At 43.7% G+C, this 16,990-nt stretch overlaps 1 protein-coding gene across 1 annotated transcript; it reads right to left on the reverse strand.

The window, feature by feature from the left end:
• Positions 1 to 888: 888 nt before the first annotated feature.
• dselb (dermatan sulfate epimerase like b) lies at positions 889 to 5,493 on the reverse strand. The gene has a single exon (XM_079181635.1). The coding sequence runs from the start codon at positions 5,049 to 5,051 to the stop codon at positions 1,404 to 1,406; it is 3,648 nt and encodes a 1,215-aa protein (XP_079037761.1). The 5' UTR covers positions 5,052 to 5,493; the 3' UTR covers positions 889 to 1,403.
• Between the last annotated feature and the right edge of the window lie 11,497 nt (positions 5,494 to 16,990).

Here is a 16,990-nt window from a genome sequence, read left to right on the forward strand (position 1 = left end):
ACTCTCTCAAGACAAAGGCCCAAAAAAAATCATTGGATATCTGTGCTTGACCACAACGGGAAATCGAAAATTGTTTGCATATCCTTCAGGCTTTTATAGTGAAAACAGCACAACAATAAAACACAGGGTAAGCCTCAGTTATGGCATCTTGCAGATTAATATGAGTAGCTGAGGGGGATGCTTTGGAAATTGCTTTGACTAGAAATGTGTCAAGGCTGACAGTTTTTTGTTTTTTTCCCAGTTTGATTCCTATTAAGCACTTTCCTCTGATCTAATTCAATAAATGCCAAAGGGAGTTATAATAATCATATTCAGTCCGGATCCTTTGGGATATGTCTCTTTGGAACCCATAAATACTTTTAACTTTCTTTCTTCTACACGTAATATCTTTAGAGGTTCACATATCTTCAGAGGTTTTATATTTCCAAGCTAATCGAGTACATAAAGTAGAGTTAGCTTTGGAAAATGCACTGAACCCCACATACAATCAAAGGAGTCCCTGCGAAAGTGCTAAGCCACCAAGCCATCGTGGCATATTTGAGCTTCAAATGAAATCCCTCCACTGATGTAATGACAATACAATCCGTATCATTCACACGTCTAGATTAGAGCTATAAAGCACCACTTTCTTTTTCGCTGCTTTGCCAACGACTCTATACATTGCAGCATTTTGTAGTTTTAAAGGGAAACAACACGAGAAGTTCAGATATTGAATTCATGACAGCCAAATTGGTCTTTGAAAATTATCTCCCAGAGCTACAAATTAGAAGACTGTCAATAAGTACGAGTCTTAGTCCTTAATGAGCTTCATAACGAATCTGTTTCAAACCAGTAAATATCTCTTGATCCCCCCCCCCCCCCCCCCCCCCCCCCGCCCACCCCCCCCCCAAAAAAGCTAATGAGCCAGTTATAACAGATATGGATTTTGCACAAACATCTCTGATATCACAGATTACGGGATCGGCAAAACTCTCATTTCTCATCTCTTACTAAGACAAACAGCAAATAATCTTCACTGTGAAAGTGAGCTGTTGTAGGATGCCGCAGTAACAAAATGTATATGCAAACATTAAATTCAACTCGGCACGTAAGACAGCAAAGGTCTAAAGTCTCACTCAATTAAAAAGAAAGTGCTACCAGTGAGTGTGAAGGGCTGCTGAGGGGAAAAGAATAACATGACATCCCTTTCACCTATTTTAATGTAAAATATTCCTCCCTCACAAACATCTGTTGTTGTAGTCTGTACAACACCCAAACAAACACAACAAACAGGAAAAAGACAGAAATGCTACTCAGTTTCTCCTTAACTTGTAACATCTTTTTTTAAATTGAAGGTCAGTGCAAAAAAAAAAAAAAAGAAACAGAACTCGATGGCAGCTCAATATCAGCTGACCAGCAGCAAGTTAACTGGTGTAACCCAGCCTCCTCATCACACTCCCACACACGTCTTCTATTAGTCTGATGTCCTTTCTTGGCATATTTTGTCTCCACGTGTTAATGTTGGCTGGTGAAATGTCTCCTTCGTACATCAGATTGTACAGGTTCGTGGAGGTGGTGAATAGAAGTTGGTTGAGGGCTGCGGGCGAGACGGGCACCCCCAGAAACGTGTGTATGCTCTCCGCCGTCTCCTGCGGGAAGTTGACCACGTCCTCAAACCTCACTTGGAGGTAGGACTCCTCGGGGAGGCTCTCGCTGACTCGGAGCGCTGCCGCGGTGTGAGCCAGCCACAGATGAGCCAGTATGAGGACGGGGTTAGCCTCAGAACGGGACAGCAGCCTCTGGAGAATTTTAAACTCCGGCGCCGTTGTCGGGCACCCGTCACCGGCAGTGTCCTCCTTGAATATCAAGGAAAGGTGCTGCGGGATGTTTTTAAGGGAGTAAAGGCTGGGTTTGCTGTTATAAACCATGAGATAAATCCACGCCCGAGGGTCTCTCACCAGGTAGATTGTCCTCAGGGAAGAGCCCACGACCTCCTGAATGAAAGGCAGCTTGAGCGTCCAGCTTCCACTCCGCATGTTGAGGACCACCCGGGCGTTGGGGTACTCCGCAACGTGCCGTCTCATCTCCCTCACGTACTCCGCATCTCTGTCCAGGCTCGCTCTCAGTTTGCCCTTCAGCTCAGACGCCGGCTCTCTCCTCCTGGATCTTTTCTTCCTGTCCCTGGAGGTGCCGAATCTCTGAGCCTGTCTGACCCTGCTGCCCTCTACCAGCTGAATGTTCTGCAAGTGCAGCTTGGTGTTGTGGACCAGCGAATGCAGCCAGCCCTGAATAATCTTAAACCGGCCCTGCACGGCGTCTGACCTTGACCACTCACAGGCGTCGACCAGGGAGTCGAACTCGAACTCGGTCTCGGGAATGTCCACGTGCTCGGTGGGAACTCGTATGTAAACAAAGTCCGAGCTGTTGTAGAAGAGGTGCTTGAGCATTTCCGATCCCGAACCGGGGAGGGTTGTTATGACGACGGTGGGCAGGGGGAGCCGGTGCTGCTCGTACAGTCTGATTTGTTTGTTTACTTCGCTTTTGGCACCCGCAACTTTCCATTTTACCCCACAGAGGAGCTGATCGCAGCTGTTAGACACAAACAGCAGCTCGGCTATCCACAGAATGAGCACAGAGAGGAGGGCGTAACGCATCAGCCTGCTGAAGCAGACATAAAACTTTCTCTGTATGGTCAGGAATCCTATGGCCACGCAGAGGACAACCCCTGCTATCACGTTGACTGTGAAGCCAAAGTCAAACAGCGCATTATTACTGCTGATTGGTTTGGGGACGAGTTGAGTCCCAAGGCCATATCGAGTGATTTGATATCTATCCTCAACTTTACAGTGACCTCCAAATCCTAAATAAGTCAACCTGGCTCCGATGTCTTTGTAGTTTGTCGCAATGGAGACTATCTTCTCTGTGTTATTTATGGTTAAAGAAAGTCTCACTCCATTTTTGCTATCATCCACGAATCTACAGCTGGACACTTTGACATATGGGCCGTGTAACACGTAAGCTACTCTGCTGACTGTGCCCGTCACTGGAAAAGTGACATTGACATACTGAGTCCACCTCTTTTTAAACTCCGCCGCCTGCTCTGCCTCCTGTATCCTGGTATCAGGGCTGTGACCCTGGCTGTCGAACCAGAACATTTTATAATGAGCGTCCCACACATCCATCATGGCGCCATTATATCTGTCCATGAATCTGAAAGGGACGTATTTAAAGTCAATGTCAAGATTGTGGAAAAAAGCACTGAGGGACTTCACAGGTGAATCACTCCACCTCTCTACGTGGTCGAGCACCAGCAGGGTCTGTGAGTTCAGCAGGACTAAAGCTCTGTACACACTCTTTAGTCTCATAGCGGGGGAGTAAGCCGACGCCGCCTCCCCGCTCACAAACATGGTGTCCCCGTGTGACGAGGCGACAATCACCTCCCCTCTGGAGTCACCCACCCCCTCATCGGTCCAGCGCAGCCACTTAGCGCACTCCCCCAACTGACCCTCCCACGGCGCGTTACACTGGCTGGTGGGAGACGGACTGAACACCAAGACGTTGTTAAGGTAGCTGTACTTTGGACCATAAAGTGCTTCCGACACAAATACCTGTCCGTTAGGGGCAAAGGTGAAAGAGTTCTGATCGGGGTGCTCGTGACCTGGGTTAAAGCTGTTCCAGCCCTCCACCCAGGAGTAAGGCTTGTCGTGGACGATGTCGTAGACGGCACGGCCACCCAGCTTGCCAGACTTAAAGGAGACAAAAGTATTGCCCTGGGCGTTCGGTAGACCTGCTCCGTATGTAACCACACCCCAGTTTGAGAAAATATGCATCCTAGCTTTCCCAAAGTCGTGGGGAGGCTGCGGCGCGAGGTGGGAGTTGTACCAGATGTATTCTGTGTGAAGAGTAGCCCAGCGCTGGGCAGACGAATGCCCCATGGGACCGTCCTTGGGCCGGTGCTTTCTAATCTGCTGAGCCAGCCAGTTGCCCGTGCCGTTCCTCATGACGAATGTGTCGAGGAAAACAAGCTGGCTCTCCGGCCCATAAAACCAGTTGTAGTTGGAGTCGGCGATGCCAACTGTTCTCTGAAAGCCCGGCAACAGAGTGGCGTAATAAAACCAGAAGTGTCCCCGCAGCCAGTTGCTCTGCAGGTTGTCGATGTTGAAGTGCCGCTGAGCTAAGAAGACATACTGTGTGATGGACTTGGCTGTGTAGCTCCCATAGGCTACTCCCTCATCCAGAGACCCATCGACGACATGGTTTAGGAGGAACATAGTTTTCTCCATGTAGTTCACCCCCACTTGTTTCCAGATCATTGACTCCCGGTCGTCATGTGATCCGACCACGATTGCACCGATCAGGACGGCTAATATGTTGGTGGTTTGATGATTTTGGAGGTACTGTTTCCCCCACCCCCTGTGCTTTGAGAGGTCAAACAGCTCCTCCGTCTCAGAGCGAATTTTCTTGAGGTAAACATCCCTCCGGCGCTCATCCAGGTAGGAGTAAATAAAGTCATAAGCTGTAGCAAACCCAGTGAGAGAGTGCGCACTGGGGACCTCGTCGTTAGGAGCACTGGTCACCTTCCAGTCGGGGTATTCAGCCATCCTATCCATAAATTTGATAAGAAACTGCAGGGCAGCAGAGTCCTCCGGGCACAACATGCAGTACAGAGCCAGGGGAGGCAGGTTGTTGCCATAAATCTCATTCCACTTGCTTGTAAACTCTGCATGTTTCACAGGGGGCATGTAAAAGGGAACATTTGCCAACATGGTGAGCGCAGCGGCCCGGATGACTTTAAATATGTGACTGTGGGTGGTGGAGGACCTTTGCCTCAAGTGCAACACATCCACTTGGTTAAAATATAGGTTGGGATGGGAATCAGAGGACCGGAGTTTCCACTGATCAGTCGCTCTGGCTTGTGTGAGCTTGACCTGCAGCAAGTCATCTGTGAAAATGTCTCTGTCCGTGGCGTTGAAGACCCCGGAGAAAGCTGTCCCCACTGCGAACAGTGGTAGCAAAAAAACAGAATATAAAACCCAGTTAACTGCCATGTTGCCGGGCATTTGTGAATACATTTTAGTGCGTTAAAAAATTAGGCAATGTCCTTAAAAAAAGAAAAATGTTGTTGTAATATCCAACAACTTCAGTTGTTATTTCAGAATAAAAGTCCAGGTGAGATATAGTTGTTGAGGCGCAAAGAGTCCACAAAAAAGATCCTTTATAAGACAAATGATGCAATATCAAAGTCCCATGCATGATAGTCAAGAAGAGGGAAAAAACTGTAGTGCAAGAACAAACACTATCCACATCCACTTGTAACAATCTCATAACAGTTTGCAAAGGCAACAAAACGCATCACAATAATTATCCATGAAGGTCTGATGATAGGCAGATGTTTCTGGTCTGGTTTGAATTTAAATCCAAGAAAAAACATCCTGCATGTCTTCCTCCGTTCTCATAGTAATAAGGTGTGCTCGCGAAGAACGGCAATCCTCTCCGATCGCGTGCGCCAGTAACTCACATTGATTTCCCCCCCCCCCCACCCCCGCCGAAACATTTCCTCCCGAAACAAACATCAGTCAGCCCCAGTCAGTGTCCGGTCCAATCACAGCCACCCAAAGGCAACGTGCGCAGCCCGAGCGAGCTGCAACATCCGCGGAGAGGAACCTCAGCAAACAACGCATCTCCGCAGATAACATTGCTTGGTATCGCCCCCCCTCCACCACCACCCCAACCCCAAAACCCCCGGCTGCAGAGACTCCACTCCAAACTGCCTGCTGCTTAAAATTGCAAATCCTGATCGGGAAATTGATCCATTTGCGTTGTTAAATCCGTTACTATCCTTTTCTCTCTCAGCTCCACGTTGCTCATCTTCCGTTATTTTGAGTGTGGCGAAGTCCGAAAAGGGGGAAAGTTGTCGTCACTCCTCAAGTATGCAAAGAATGAGACATTGTTTTGTGGTTTGTCCGCGTATAAATCCCCAATGATGAATAATCCAGATGTAAAATGTTCTGTGTCTGCGGGGATCTTTGCGTATCCGCCGCCGATCGAGACGCACATCTCACAAGTAAAAGCTGTGTATGCGTGTAATCTCCGGACGCGCCTCCGCTGTGTGCGCCCCCTGTTCAACACAGTCTGATTGTTTTTTTCTGCACTGGGTGGAAAATTTCCACTGTACAAACTGTAGAGGGAGCCGTGACTTCAGAAGCCCAGCCTCATCTACTATGCAGCCTCGAGAGTGGGAAGGCTGAATATTCAGCTCATGAAATATTTTCCTCTCTCCCCCCCCCCCCCCCCCCCCTCTCTCTCTCTCACACTATGATGTTATGTTATGGCTAAATCACAAAAGTGGTTAGAAAACACTCTTTTTGGATCTACTAAAACATGCATTGTTCTAACAGACACAGTTGGTTTTGTTTGCAATAAACACAACTGATATTAAAGGAATAGTTTGACATTTTAGGATTATGCTCAAAATAAGACAAGAAGACATTCTTCTCATCTAACTCTTGGCAATAAGCGCGTTAAACACATTTCCTAAAATGTCAAACTATTTATTTGAATTCCCATGATTTGTGTTACTTGCCCCTGCAGAGCCAGGCTGTTTCCCCCTTGCTTCCAGTCTTTATGCTAAGCTAAGCTAGGTCGCTTCTGGTTGTAGCGCGAGAGTGATATTGATCTCCTCATCTGACTCGAGAAAACAAATAAGGGCGTATCCAAAAATGTTAAACTATTACTTGACATCTCCTTTAAAAAAATATTTCGACAGAAGCTCACTGATTATCGGCTTTAAAGGTGCTGGTAGGTGGATTAGCTTTAAGGCCTGTACACACCGGGAGGCATTTTTTTTCTAGCAATTAATTTGTACGGCAATACATTGTGTCATGAGGATTTTTTTTTTGTAACAAGGTCTGTTTTTATAAGCTTTTAACCGCGAATAAAGGTATCAACCAATCACGATGTGCGGAACAGACATATTCAAAACATCATGTTATGAGTTGCCCTTATATATAAAACAACAACAGGGAGACTCCGTAGACCGAAGCAAGGAGGCAAACTGTATTACTCCTTTCAACAAAATGAGCTCATACTGTACTTTCCTTTCACAATAAAAGCCCTAGACGTATACACTGCATAACTGTTTACCATAGGGAACTTAAATTCACGCAGAGCATTCAGCTAAAGGGGAACTCAATAAAATAGCTTACAGTAGCTTAGGATATACAACAATTTAGCTCAGACTGCCTGCCAGACGCTGCTCAGCTCAATGGGATCTCTAGTTGGTCGTCTGCCTGAGCGAGTCTCTTCAAATCCTTTATTGAGGTGACTGATTAGTCTTGGCATTTATAGCAGCATTTGAAGTGACACAACATGAATGCATGTTACAAAAATAATAGTCATTTCAGACTAGATCTCATTAACATGTTAAATTAGAAATGAACCTATTTTCTTTTGGGGCCTAAAATGTCTCTTTACACCCTTTCATCTTCAGTCCCAATTGCATGTCTTCGTAACACATTTCCTGAGGCAACAGAAAAGGCATCCAATAACCTCAAAAGCGTCTCCCCTTAGAGGAATGTGTGACATTTGCCTGTCCTAACACGTGGCACTGTGCATGCAGCCTCATTGATCACCTCATTCCGTGCATATTAGGTTTCTGGATCGCTTTCTCTACACTCAATATCTCTACAATACTTCACATGCCTCTTCTGCAGCATTGTATCCCACGGGGGAACACTGTTGCATGATGGTTTTTTTTGTAGTTGTTATTATTCCCCTCAGTTCAAAACGGCACGCTACATTCACAAAGTTGGCCTTAACAGGATGGCTGCTGGAAAAACACACAGCTGTCTCCCTTTGGACAAAAAGTCCTCCATATGGAAAGATGCACTCCAAAAAATAAAAGCTGCCTCACATTTTAAACGGTGATTATAATATTTAAGCTCACATCAGTTAAATAACTTCATAAACATCATACTTCATGAATCAATTAGATGCTCAAAACCTAGTTTTTTCAAAAACTAACTATAAGAAGGAACTGATTGGACATCCCAACAGATCTTGATCTTTGTCCTCACAAATCAGCACTAACTTGCCCTTTTTTGCCCTAATAACTCAATTAGATAGTAATAATTAATTTGTGGCAATTTCAGAATAATCACTGTACTGTAGTAAGGTTAAGGTTTCTATATTTGAAGGCATGTTTACTTGATTGAGTTCCACTGCATTAGCCATGATGGTTACTGCTTGTCCCATTTCAGCTTCACAAATCAAATTGGCCAAATTTTCATTCAACAAGATGTACCCAAAACCATGGGCGTGCCTGAGTGTCCGTTCAGAAACCTAGGGGGAGAGAATCCGGATGAAATGTCTTTGTTTTAGTATCTATGGGCTACATCCCAAACCAAAGTAACATGGTTTGAAAAATGGCCTTATCTAAATGCTTTTATACAGTTATACATAATGCAGGAGCGTATTTTGGAGCAGGGAAACTGAACCCAAACTATCGGCTCATCTTCCAGTGGCTAATGCGGGGGCCTCTAGCTCCTCTCCCCGGCATTTGACAGTCATATTCCTTTCGTGAGTGCGTTCAATTTGACCATTTGCTTGGAAATCTGACACACTATTATTCATTCTGCGTCTCTGCAGAGAAAAGTAGCGTTGCATTCCTGTGGGCTACGAGTTTTAACCACATAGTGCATCTGGATGCACCTCACTCACTGATGTCAAAGCTGGTATTTATTCTCTGGAAGCAGCAGCAGCAGCAACTTGGTGATCATACAAGTATTGATTTGTCCAAGTAGACGTGTGTGAGCTTCGGAAAATATATCCCTATTCATTCTCTCTATACCACTTTTTAATGTGTTTGACGTCAGCCACTTCAGCGTTCGGTTATCGGGTTACATATTGCCAGTAATCGTTAGTCAATAGTAACTAGCGGTAATGAATATGTATGCACAGATTATATGCAGTATATACTGTACAATTTATAATGTGTATATTTCAAAAAAAGTTAAAAACTCAGGCATTGGGTGATACAGATTCATTGAACATCAATTAGTCCTCAACCTGGCCTTGCTTTAAGATACTGGAGCTTATGTCAGGTATAAATTAAACTGATGAAGACACAGTGCAGCTCTCCGTTTTGAGAAAAGTCTGATTTAAAAAAACTCACTCATGGACATTTGCTTTTGCAGCGTGCACCCCTTTGCTGCACGCTCTACCCAGACTTTCACTTCCATTAGCTGCCCATCTGTTAAACCTCCATGTTTCTCAGCAAAGTTCTTTTGACTAATTTGATCTTCATTTAGTTGCCCTCGCGTTACGTCCTGTCGTCACCGGATAATCGCTCTTCTAAATGGGCTCAGAGCGAGAGGAATGTTTTTCGGTCGCAGACGACCGCCGTCCTTTGACAGGAACAGGAATAACATCTAATCGCCGCTGCAGACTTGCGTTGGAGAGGACGAGTTCAACTGAGCATCCTAATTAGAGGAAGCCTGGGTGTGGTGAAAAGATTGAGCGATGACAAACCACAGCAAACTAACACGCTAACCGCTCTCACCCGCAGGCGCTCGGCCTCGGATTGAGCAGGAGGTCCTCAAGGTGTTTCTCTGCGCCGGTTGCCTCGCGACATCTGAAGCTCATTCCATCAGAGAAGATAAACGGTAGATTTCCAAAACGGTGTCAAACACGAACCCTGAATGCACCGTTGATGGACAGGCGGCAACCGGTGTCTCCATGCCCGGTGTAGCATTCCTGCCGTTTACGCTGGCAGTTTGAAGCTTTGCAAATCTTGGCTTTGCTTGTTGAAGGAAAAAAAAAATGAAATCTCCAGCTATACATATTGAAAGGAGATGTGTGTGCTGACAACCAGTGCCCTTATCAAAAAATAGCCATGCTGGGAGCAAAAGGAGGTGTGGACCAGGCCCTTGAAAGACTCTCCCTGCAGAATTTCAACCCCCCCCCCCCCCCCCCCCATCCCTCCAAGAGTCTCAGGTTGCTCAGCATGCCTGTGTCCTGCATCCGGCAGAAAATTGTCTCCGACTGTTCAGGTTTCAAAGATGGTTTCAGGGCTCTAGTAGTCTCCTCAAAAACAAACCATACAGCTGCAGTGTTCTCGGGGTGCTTTCAAAATCACTGTGGTCCCTCGAAGCCATGCATGCAGATCATCATCCGGAGGACAGGAAACAGTTCACCTGATGAGCCTAGACATGGAGACGCTCAGCGCTGTGGGGCCTTTCACAATAATAGCGCTAATGTCTAATTCACTTGGATGGAAAACATTTCTTCGAAAGATTACTATGAAACAATCTCGTGAGCTTATTAGTTCATCAAATCAAAGTTTTCACCTTTGCCAGCAATTTTCAGTATGTGGATGCCTTGTTGACAGTCTTTTTGTTGCTGATCTCAACTGCAGATGGTCACTTTGAATGAGTGTCGCCTTCAGCCTAACAACACAACCTATTGTGCTCCATGTTATGTTTTCTCCTCATAAATACGTCAGCAAGGTTCTGTTTGTGCCAGAATAGTATCGTCCTACACCGTGCAGATGTTAAAGCGTGCTGCTCTTGTCTACACATCGTCTTGCTGTTGCAAGTGCTGTTGCATGGGTAACTGGTTGTCAACGACTGCACCGTGTTGCCTTTCAGCGGCGTTTGCATCTGTCTGATGTCCGTAGTAGCTGCTGCCTAATGTGGACTGACATCTGTTGTCGTCGCCTTTTGCTGAAGTCACCCTTTCATCGTTCACCCCGCACGTTTCAGTTTGCACATCCCTTCTGTCATCTCCGTTTGCACGTTTCTTTGGTTGTTTGCTCATCCTTTCGGTCCTACATTTTTCCATAGCTTCCATCAAATGGAGACAAGGGACAGCAGCTGACATGGAGGAGCAGCTGAGAACATCAGACGGATGCAAATGCAGGTAGGTACTTGTGTTTGTTTGAATCTGACATTTATCAGCAAAGGGTTTTATTTCCAGTTTCTTTTAATGAATCCTCACAGAGTTGCGTGGATGACCTTGTGGCACATAGAAGAGCTATGTACCAAGTACAGGTTATTTGATACAGAAAGAGAAAAAACTAAAATGAATATAGAATTGCTCAGAGTGCAGACACATGGCCTTTGCGGACACCACATTCAGTTTCTGGTGAAAATACAGGTTAATTGTGGATATATTCAGAGTAGTGGCCATCCTTCCTATTAGCAATTAATATTCCAAATCCTTTTGCTACGATGGCTCTGAGGGGAGAAATATGACTAAAACTTTCAGGGGAAATTATGATATTGCGATATGAAAGCATACTGACAATAAAAATATATGAAATATTCTTCATTGGAATATCTCATTATTATTACTACAACCACCAATAAAGCAACAGCAAACAGGAAGTGATATTGACATTTGTCAAGGGGGTCAAGACAAGGGTGTAAAGGATTGTCAGTACCGGCACATCCATTGGTTTTTTATTCCATATAGTGTTGCTGAACAAACCTTGATATTGGTTTTCAAGCATATATGAGTTGTGTATGGGTGCAACCAAATGTAGCATTGGGTGGGGGGAGGATAATTAGGAAATAAGAGCAAGATCTGTTGACAGGGTTCATAAAAGGAGGGCAGTTTCTTCTGTTTATCGGGGGGTACAAGATGGTTACACTCTAGATCTGACCGCTCATCTTTCCAGCCCCACCTAATTTTGCTGTAGAAAAAACTATGGAAGTAAGACACAAGTTGTAATAAGCCAGAATTAGCCTTAAACGTTACATGTAATCAACTTTAGGTCACTGAGCAGTGCTACTTCAGGCTGATGTATTTTGATGATGAATCCGTTTGAAGGAAGAAAATGTATGTATCTGAGGTGTGTGACACGATTTCTGCTGCACAGTGCCCATGAAAAATGTACGAACACAGGCAGTGTTGATACAGTACCTGTTCAAGTCCTCGGAGATGTACAATACAAGTTCTGAAATATGTCATGAATATTTCAGGATGCTAATTTCAGCATCCCAAAAGGATCATTTGAATTTTAAAAAGGCATGCTTTTATAAGAGGTGACAGGGAAAGAGATGAGGATTGTAAAAAAAAATCTATTTAAAAAACAGCGTGAACAACCAATTGAAGCTCACAAATAGTCTAACGGCATTGCTGCGGCCACAATGTGCCTCCTCTGCTAGAATTGATTTTGTTCCGTTTCCCCACTCGCTGATACAGCTATGCAGATATTGGTTTGTGTAACGCGACACATCGACTCTGTACTGAGTTGAATAAACAGCTCTCAAAACTAATTCCAATCCCAAAGAGTGACATGTGATTTTCTCAGAGGGGGCCAAATTAAACATCCCACTGTGGCTGATACACCATTTACTGCCAGAGTTGAGGTTTAGCTCTTTGCAGGGTGAGATTACAACTCCAGCGATGTCGTCCCCCTCCCCCCTCTTCCTCCTCCTCACTCATTCTCGCAACTTTTAGTGAGTGGGGTTTAATCTGACACTGTCAGGAGTCATCTTTTCTCAGCAAACACATCAAAGAGGCTTGGGGAGATTCTGTGTTCTCATAGGTGCACATTATTCAAATGGGCAAAGTTGCTTCTCATAGTTTGGGCTCTACACCGCATCAGCTTCTGTGGCTGACATGTTGCCGTGAGGCAGGGGAATAGGAGATGAGTTTCTAGTGTCACTCATGGCAGCATCCAGTGGGAAACTGCAGTGTCTCTGAAAAAGGGACTAGAAGATGAGAAGCAGAGCAGAGATAACTGTGCCTACTTCACATCGTGCAATATTTTGGCAGGAGAGCACAGACCTCTTCCACAGCCTTCAACCGCTAGCCCCCCCCCCCCCCCCCCCCCCCCCCCTCCCCAGTTCCGTCTGTGATGTACACTGACTGGTGTACGAGAGTTTTACATAAATTCATGAGACTATTTGGCCCTAATTAAAATCCATAAACAAGCGCAAGTGCAAGTTCATCTGCAGTTCACAGCAAAATGTCTCATTGATTCTCTTTGTTCTTGTAATAGCCAAGGAATTCTGAAAGGTGGCCTTTTAGGGCAAATTGGTTTGCAAATAATCTTCGCCCTCGGGAAAAGTCTTCTCTAAATGGATAGTCATGCTCCAAAGGTTTTGTATCCTAAAATGTGTTTTATTTTTGTATGTTTGGTGTTATTGTCGGGAACTATCTCTACATAAAAGGTTCCTGCATCCACTTTCTTCTTTTTAGCCACGCTAGCAGCGTAACTCTACGGATGGTGCTGTAGGTTAACTGATCGGTCCACACATTTGGTCCAGACTGAAATATCTCATATTGGATGGATTGCGATGGAATTTGGTACCGATATTCCTGGTCTCCAGAGGATCAATCACAATGACTTTGATGAGATCCTCTTGCTTTCCCTCTCACACTACTGCAGGTTTTTGAGTTAAATGCCTTGACAACTATTGGATGGATTGCGAAGAAATTTGAATCATGTATGGTTCCCTCGGAATGAAATGTAATAACTCTGGGGATGCCTTAACGTCTCCTCTAGGGCCATCAACAGGACAACGTTTCAATTTGTCAATGCTTCCCTACAGCCTCAGCTACTTTGTGTTTGGTGCTAATTGGCAAATGGTAGCATGCTAACATACTTCACTTAATTGGTGTTCATGGAAACATTATACCTGCTAAACATAGTGTGAGCAATTTTATAACTGTCAATTTTTAAATATGCCGTTAACAGCGCACATTTTCACGCAGCCTGTCTTGGAAGACTTTCATAATGATGCATCTGGTTTGTATGCAAAAAGTGCCACAAATACTTGTGTCATAAATTAAAAAAGAAATCTAGATAGAGGTTCAAACCCATCTTCCTTCCTCGCCCCCACACGTTAGATCATCAGTTTCAGAGAGTTGGACAAATGGTCAGAAAGGTGTGGGAGGAGGGGGTTTCTGATGCTTTTTGGCCATCAAACAAGCAGTTCTGAGGGAGTAATACTGGCAGCTGCAGCCTTGTAATATAATTACACTTCATATCACCAATTCTGACTCACTCTGGCTGGTAAAAGAAAATACATAAAGGCCATTTACCTGTTTTCATTTCCATCTGTTCTGAGTTTTTTTTAGCATGTCCTTACTGTCAGACTGCCACCATTTCCTGTCTGGCAGACAGAACAGTGCCTGGAGGCCTGGCCTGAAGAAGCCGCTCTGCAGGCCACAGACACTCTGACTTCAAAGGGAGTCAGTGTTTGTAGTGACCAGTAGCCGGTGTCTTCCCTGCATAATTCTAGATCACATGCTCCCTGCTTTGTTTAGGTTTCAGGTTTGACCAAAAGGCAACCTGATGTTTTCTCAAGAATACTCCATGTTGTTCTTCAAGTGATACTCCTAACATACTTCAAAAGCATTGGATTCGGTCGATGGGAGTCGCTTCAACGGCCAAATCATAAAATTATAACCATTTGAAATATAACTATATGCACAGTAAGCAGTCCTGTCTTGCAATTTGTTGGAGGATATCTGTCATTTTTAAAGTTAAAAACTGCTTAGGCAAGACTAGCAGGGAATAAAGTAAATGATAAGGACAGTGGATTCCCTGTTAAGATGTGTCTGCAGCATACTGAGACTGTTGAGATTAAAACACACTTTGATGAAAAATGAAATTATGAACACAGACTTGTCCTCACTGAAGGATGCCTCACCAGAAAAAAAAAGGGCTGCCTTCCTGAGCCTTGAAGTGAATCCCTTGACATCTCCTGATGTGATTTTTAATTAATTCTGAAGTTTCTTCCAAAAACATGGAAACTTTTCCCACTCAGGGAACAACTGTTTGAATGCGTGGTATGACTTTTAAGTGAATGTCTTCATTCACTTGCAAAGCGCTACGAATCAATTGAATTGCTTCATGATAACAACACTTAAGACAAGTTTCTGTCACTGTCAAACATCAAACTACCTGGTTGAGAAAACTACGTATTGAACAAATAAAGCGTCTGATACATGTGTCAACCAATGATTTGCATTGCCAAAGTCTGTTGTAGCTTTTTCCTGCCAATGGTTTGGATCTACTCTTCTTTGGCAGCAGAGCTAGTGCTAATTACAATTTATGAAATAATTTGGAGAGATACTCTCGGCCTTCAATATTCATGATGGCATGGGCTGAAAAATGCTGCCTCACTAACATTTTCAGGCTCACAGACAATTACAAAAATGTTCAATTTGCTTCAGGTCTGGCTATTGAAAAGGTCTTGGTGGTTTCACCTGACCTCTTCAACTTGTGCCTTGTTGACACAAAAATAGTCTTTCGTCAAAACATTTACTCCAATGAGTAATGAAATGGAGTGAAAAGTGACATTTCGGATTTGTTGTGTTTGTGGTGAAGAGACTCGACTCCATTTCCTCTTACGGATAAATAAAATTAAAGAGTAGCGCCTGTAACCGCACCCAACAGTGATGTCACAGCATCCTGACACACCCTGAAGTACGCTTCTACATCACTGTAATAAGGTGAGGAGTAAAACCAGCAAGTTTCAGATGCCAGTTATTTGCACTTTTACTCTTTATGAGATCATAAACATGATGATCCAGCGCAGAACAACAGACTAACATCAAACATCTAACATCTAACATCTGAACAATTGTGACGTTGATGCACCTCAGTGGTAGTAAGAACAAAATACAGTAATAACAGAAATAAACACTGATTTCTAATTGGGTTCTGCATAAAACAAAAAACATAGCAATGTTATTAAAATGTCCCACTAAACAAACAGTCCCTGGTCCCATTCAAACCGGCTGTGTTGTTGTTGTTAGGTTAATAACAGCCAATGCGTCTCATTTACTTATCATTTTATGTAAATTTGGTAGCAACAGCACGACAGCCTTTCAAACAGAGTGTGCAAGAGACATTTACATGTGTTATAATAGCTCTGTGATTTACACAGGCTGCAGGAGGTGAGTGAATCCAGCCATCCAACAGGCTGTCAGGCTGTTCAACCCTTGAGAAGGAAAAAAAAAATCACATCATGGCCCGCTTGGATTGATTAGCTTCAGGCTCCCGCCTCTTGATTGGCAGCTTCAATTCTGCACCACTCGGCAGGGTAACATAGTATTGTGTGTCAAAGTGCTCCAATGATTGAGCTCCACAGACCACAGTGAGGACAGGGAAAGTTGGAAGTTTTTTTTATACAGTATGCATGCCGTCATTGCTGTGAACATTTCAAGTCATACCGGGGGAAATTTTGGGTTTTTGGAAACCGTGTGGCATGTCACAGTGTAAACTTTTTAAGGCTGATTTCAGTATTTGTAGACGCGTATAATTTACTTCTTTTAGGCCAAATAAATAAACAAATTACATTTTTCTCCACCAGAATCTCATTCTTCAGTGTGGAGGGGAGAAAGCACCTTAATGTTGGGAAATACAACTTTATTGTAACTTTATTTTTTCCTTATAATTTCTTAGAAGTTACATGAAAAAGGACAATGTAATCTGATATTAAATTTCAACAACATAGTTTGTTGGATTGGGTTTACAAGCAGTAACAAACAGTTGACTGAATAAATAAAACATATATTAAAAAAAGAATAATCAAAATGTCTTAAAAAATCCTGGCTATACGACACTGCATCTCTAACACAGTAAAATGCATAAAATGCAAATGAAACATAGAAAGATACAAAATGTTATTGTCAATATACTGCTGTATGAGAAAACAATACAATGAAATTACCATGGTTATTAAAAACTAAATAAAATTAAAATAAGAACAGTACAAAGTGCTTTCCAGTGTGCAAATATAAAATGCATGAATGCCAAAATTTGAATCTGCACATATTCAAGGAATCCAATATGTGATCTAATACGGTTGCATTGACAAGGAAGTTCCAAGCATTGGAGACAATTAAAAATGTTTGCATCGCTGCATTTTTGTCAGGCAAAAAAAAAAAACACCCTTTTCATGCTCCGACCTCAACTGAAACATGGCACAGCCTTTGCCCTGTGTTAAGCAATTCTGTCACTTTCTGGTTCATTAAACCATTTAGGAGTCCA

This window comes from Pholis gunnellus, assembly GCF_910591455.1.
Source record: "Pholis gunnellus genome assembly, chromosome: 20".
In the NCBI taxonomy this organism is placed as follows: Eukaryota; Metazoa; Chordata; class Actinopteri; order Perciformes; family Pholidae; genus Pholis; species Pholis gunnellus.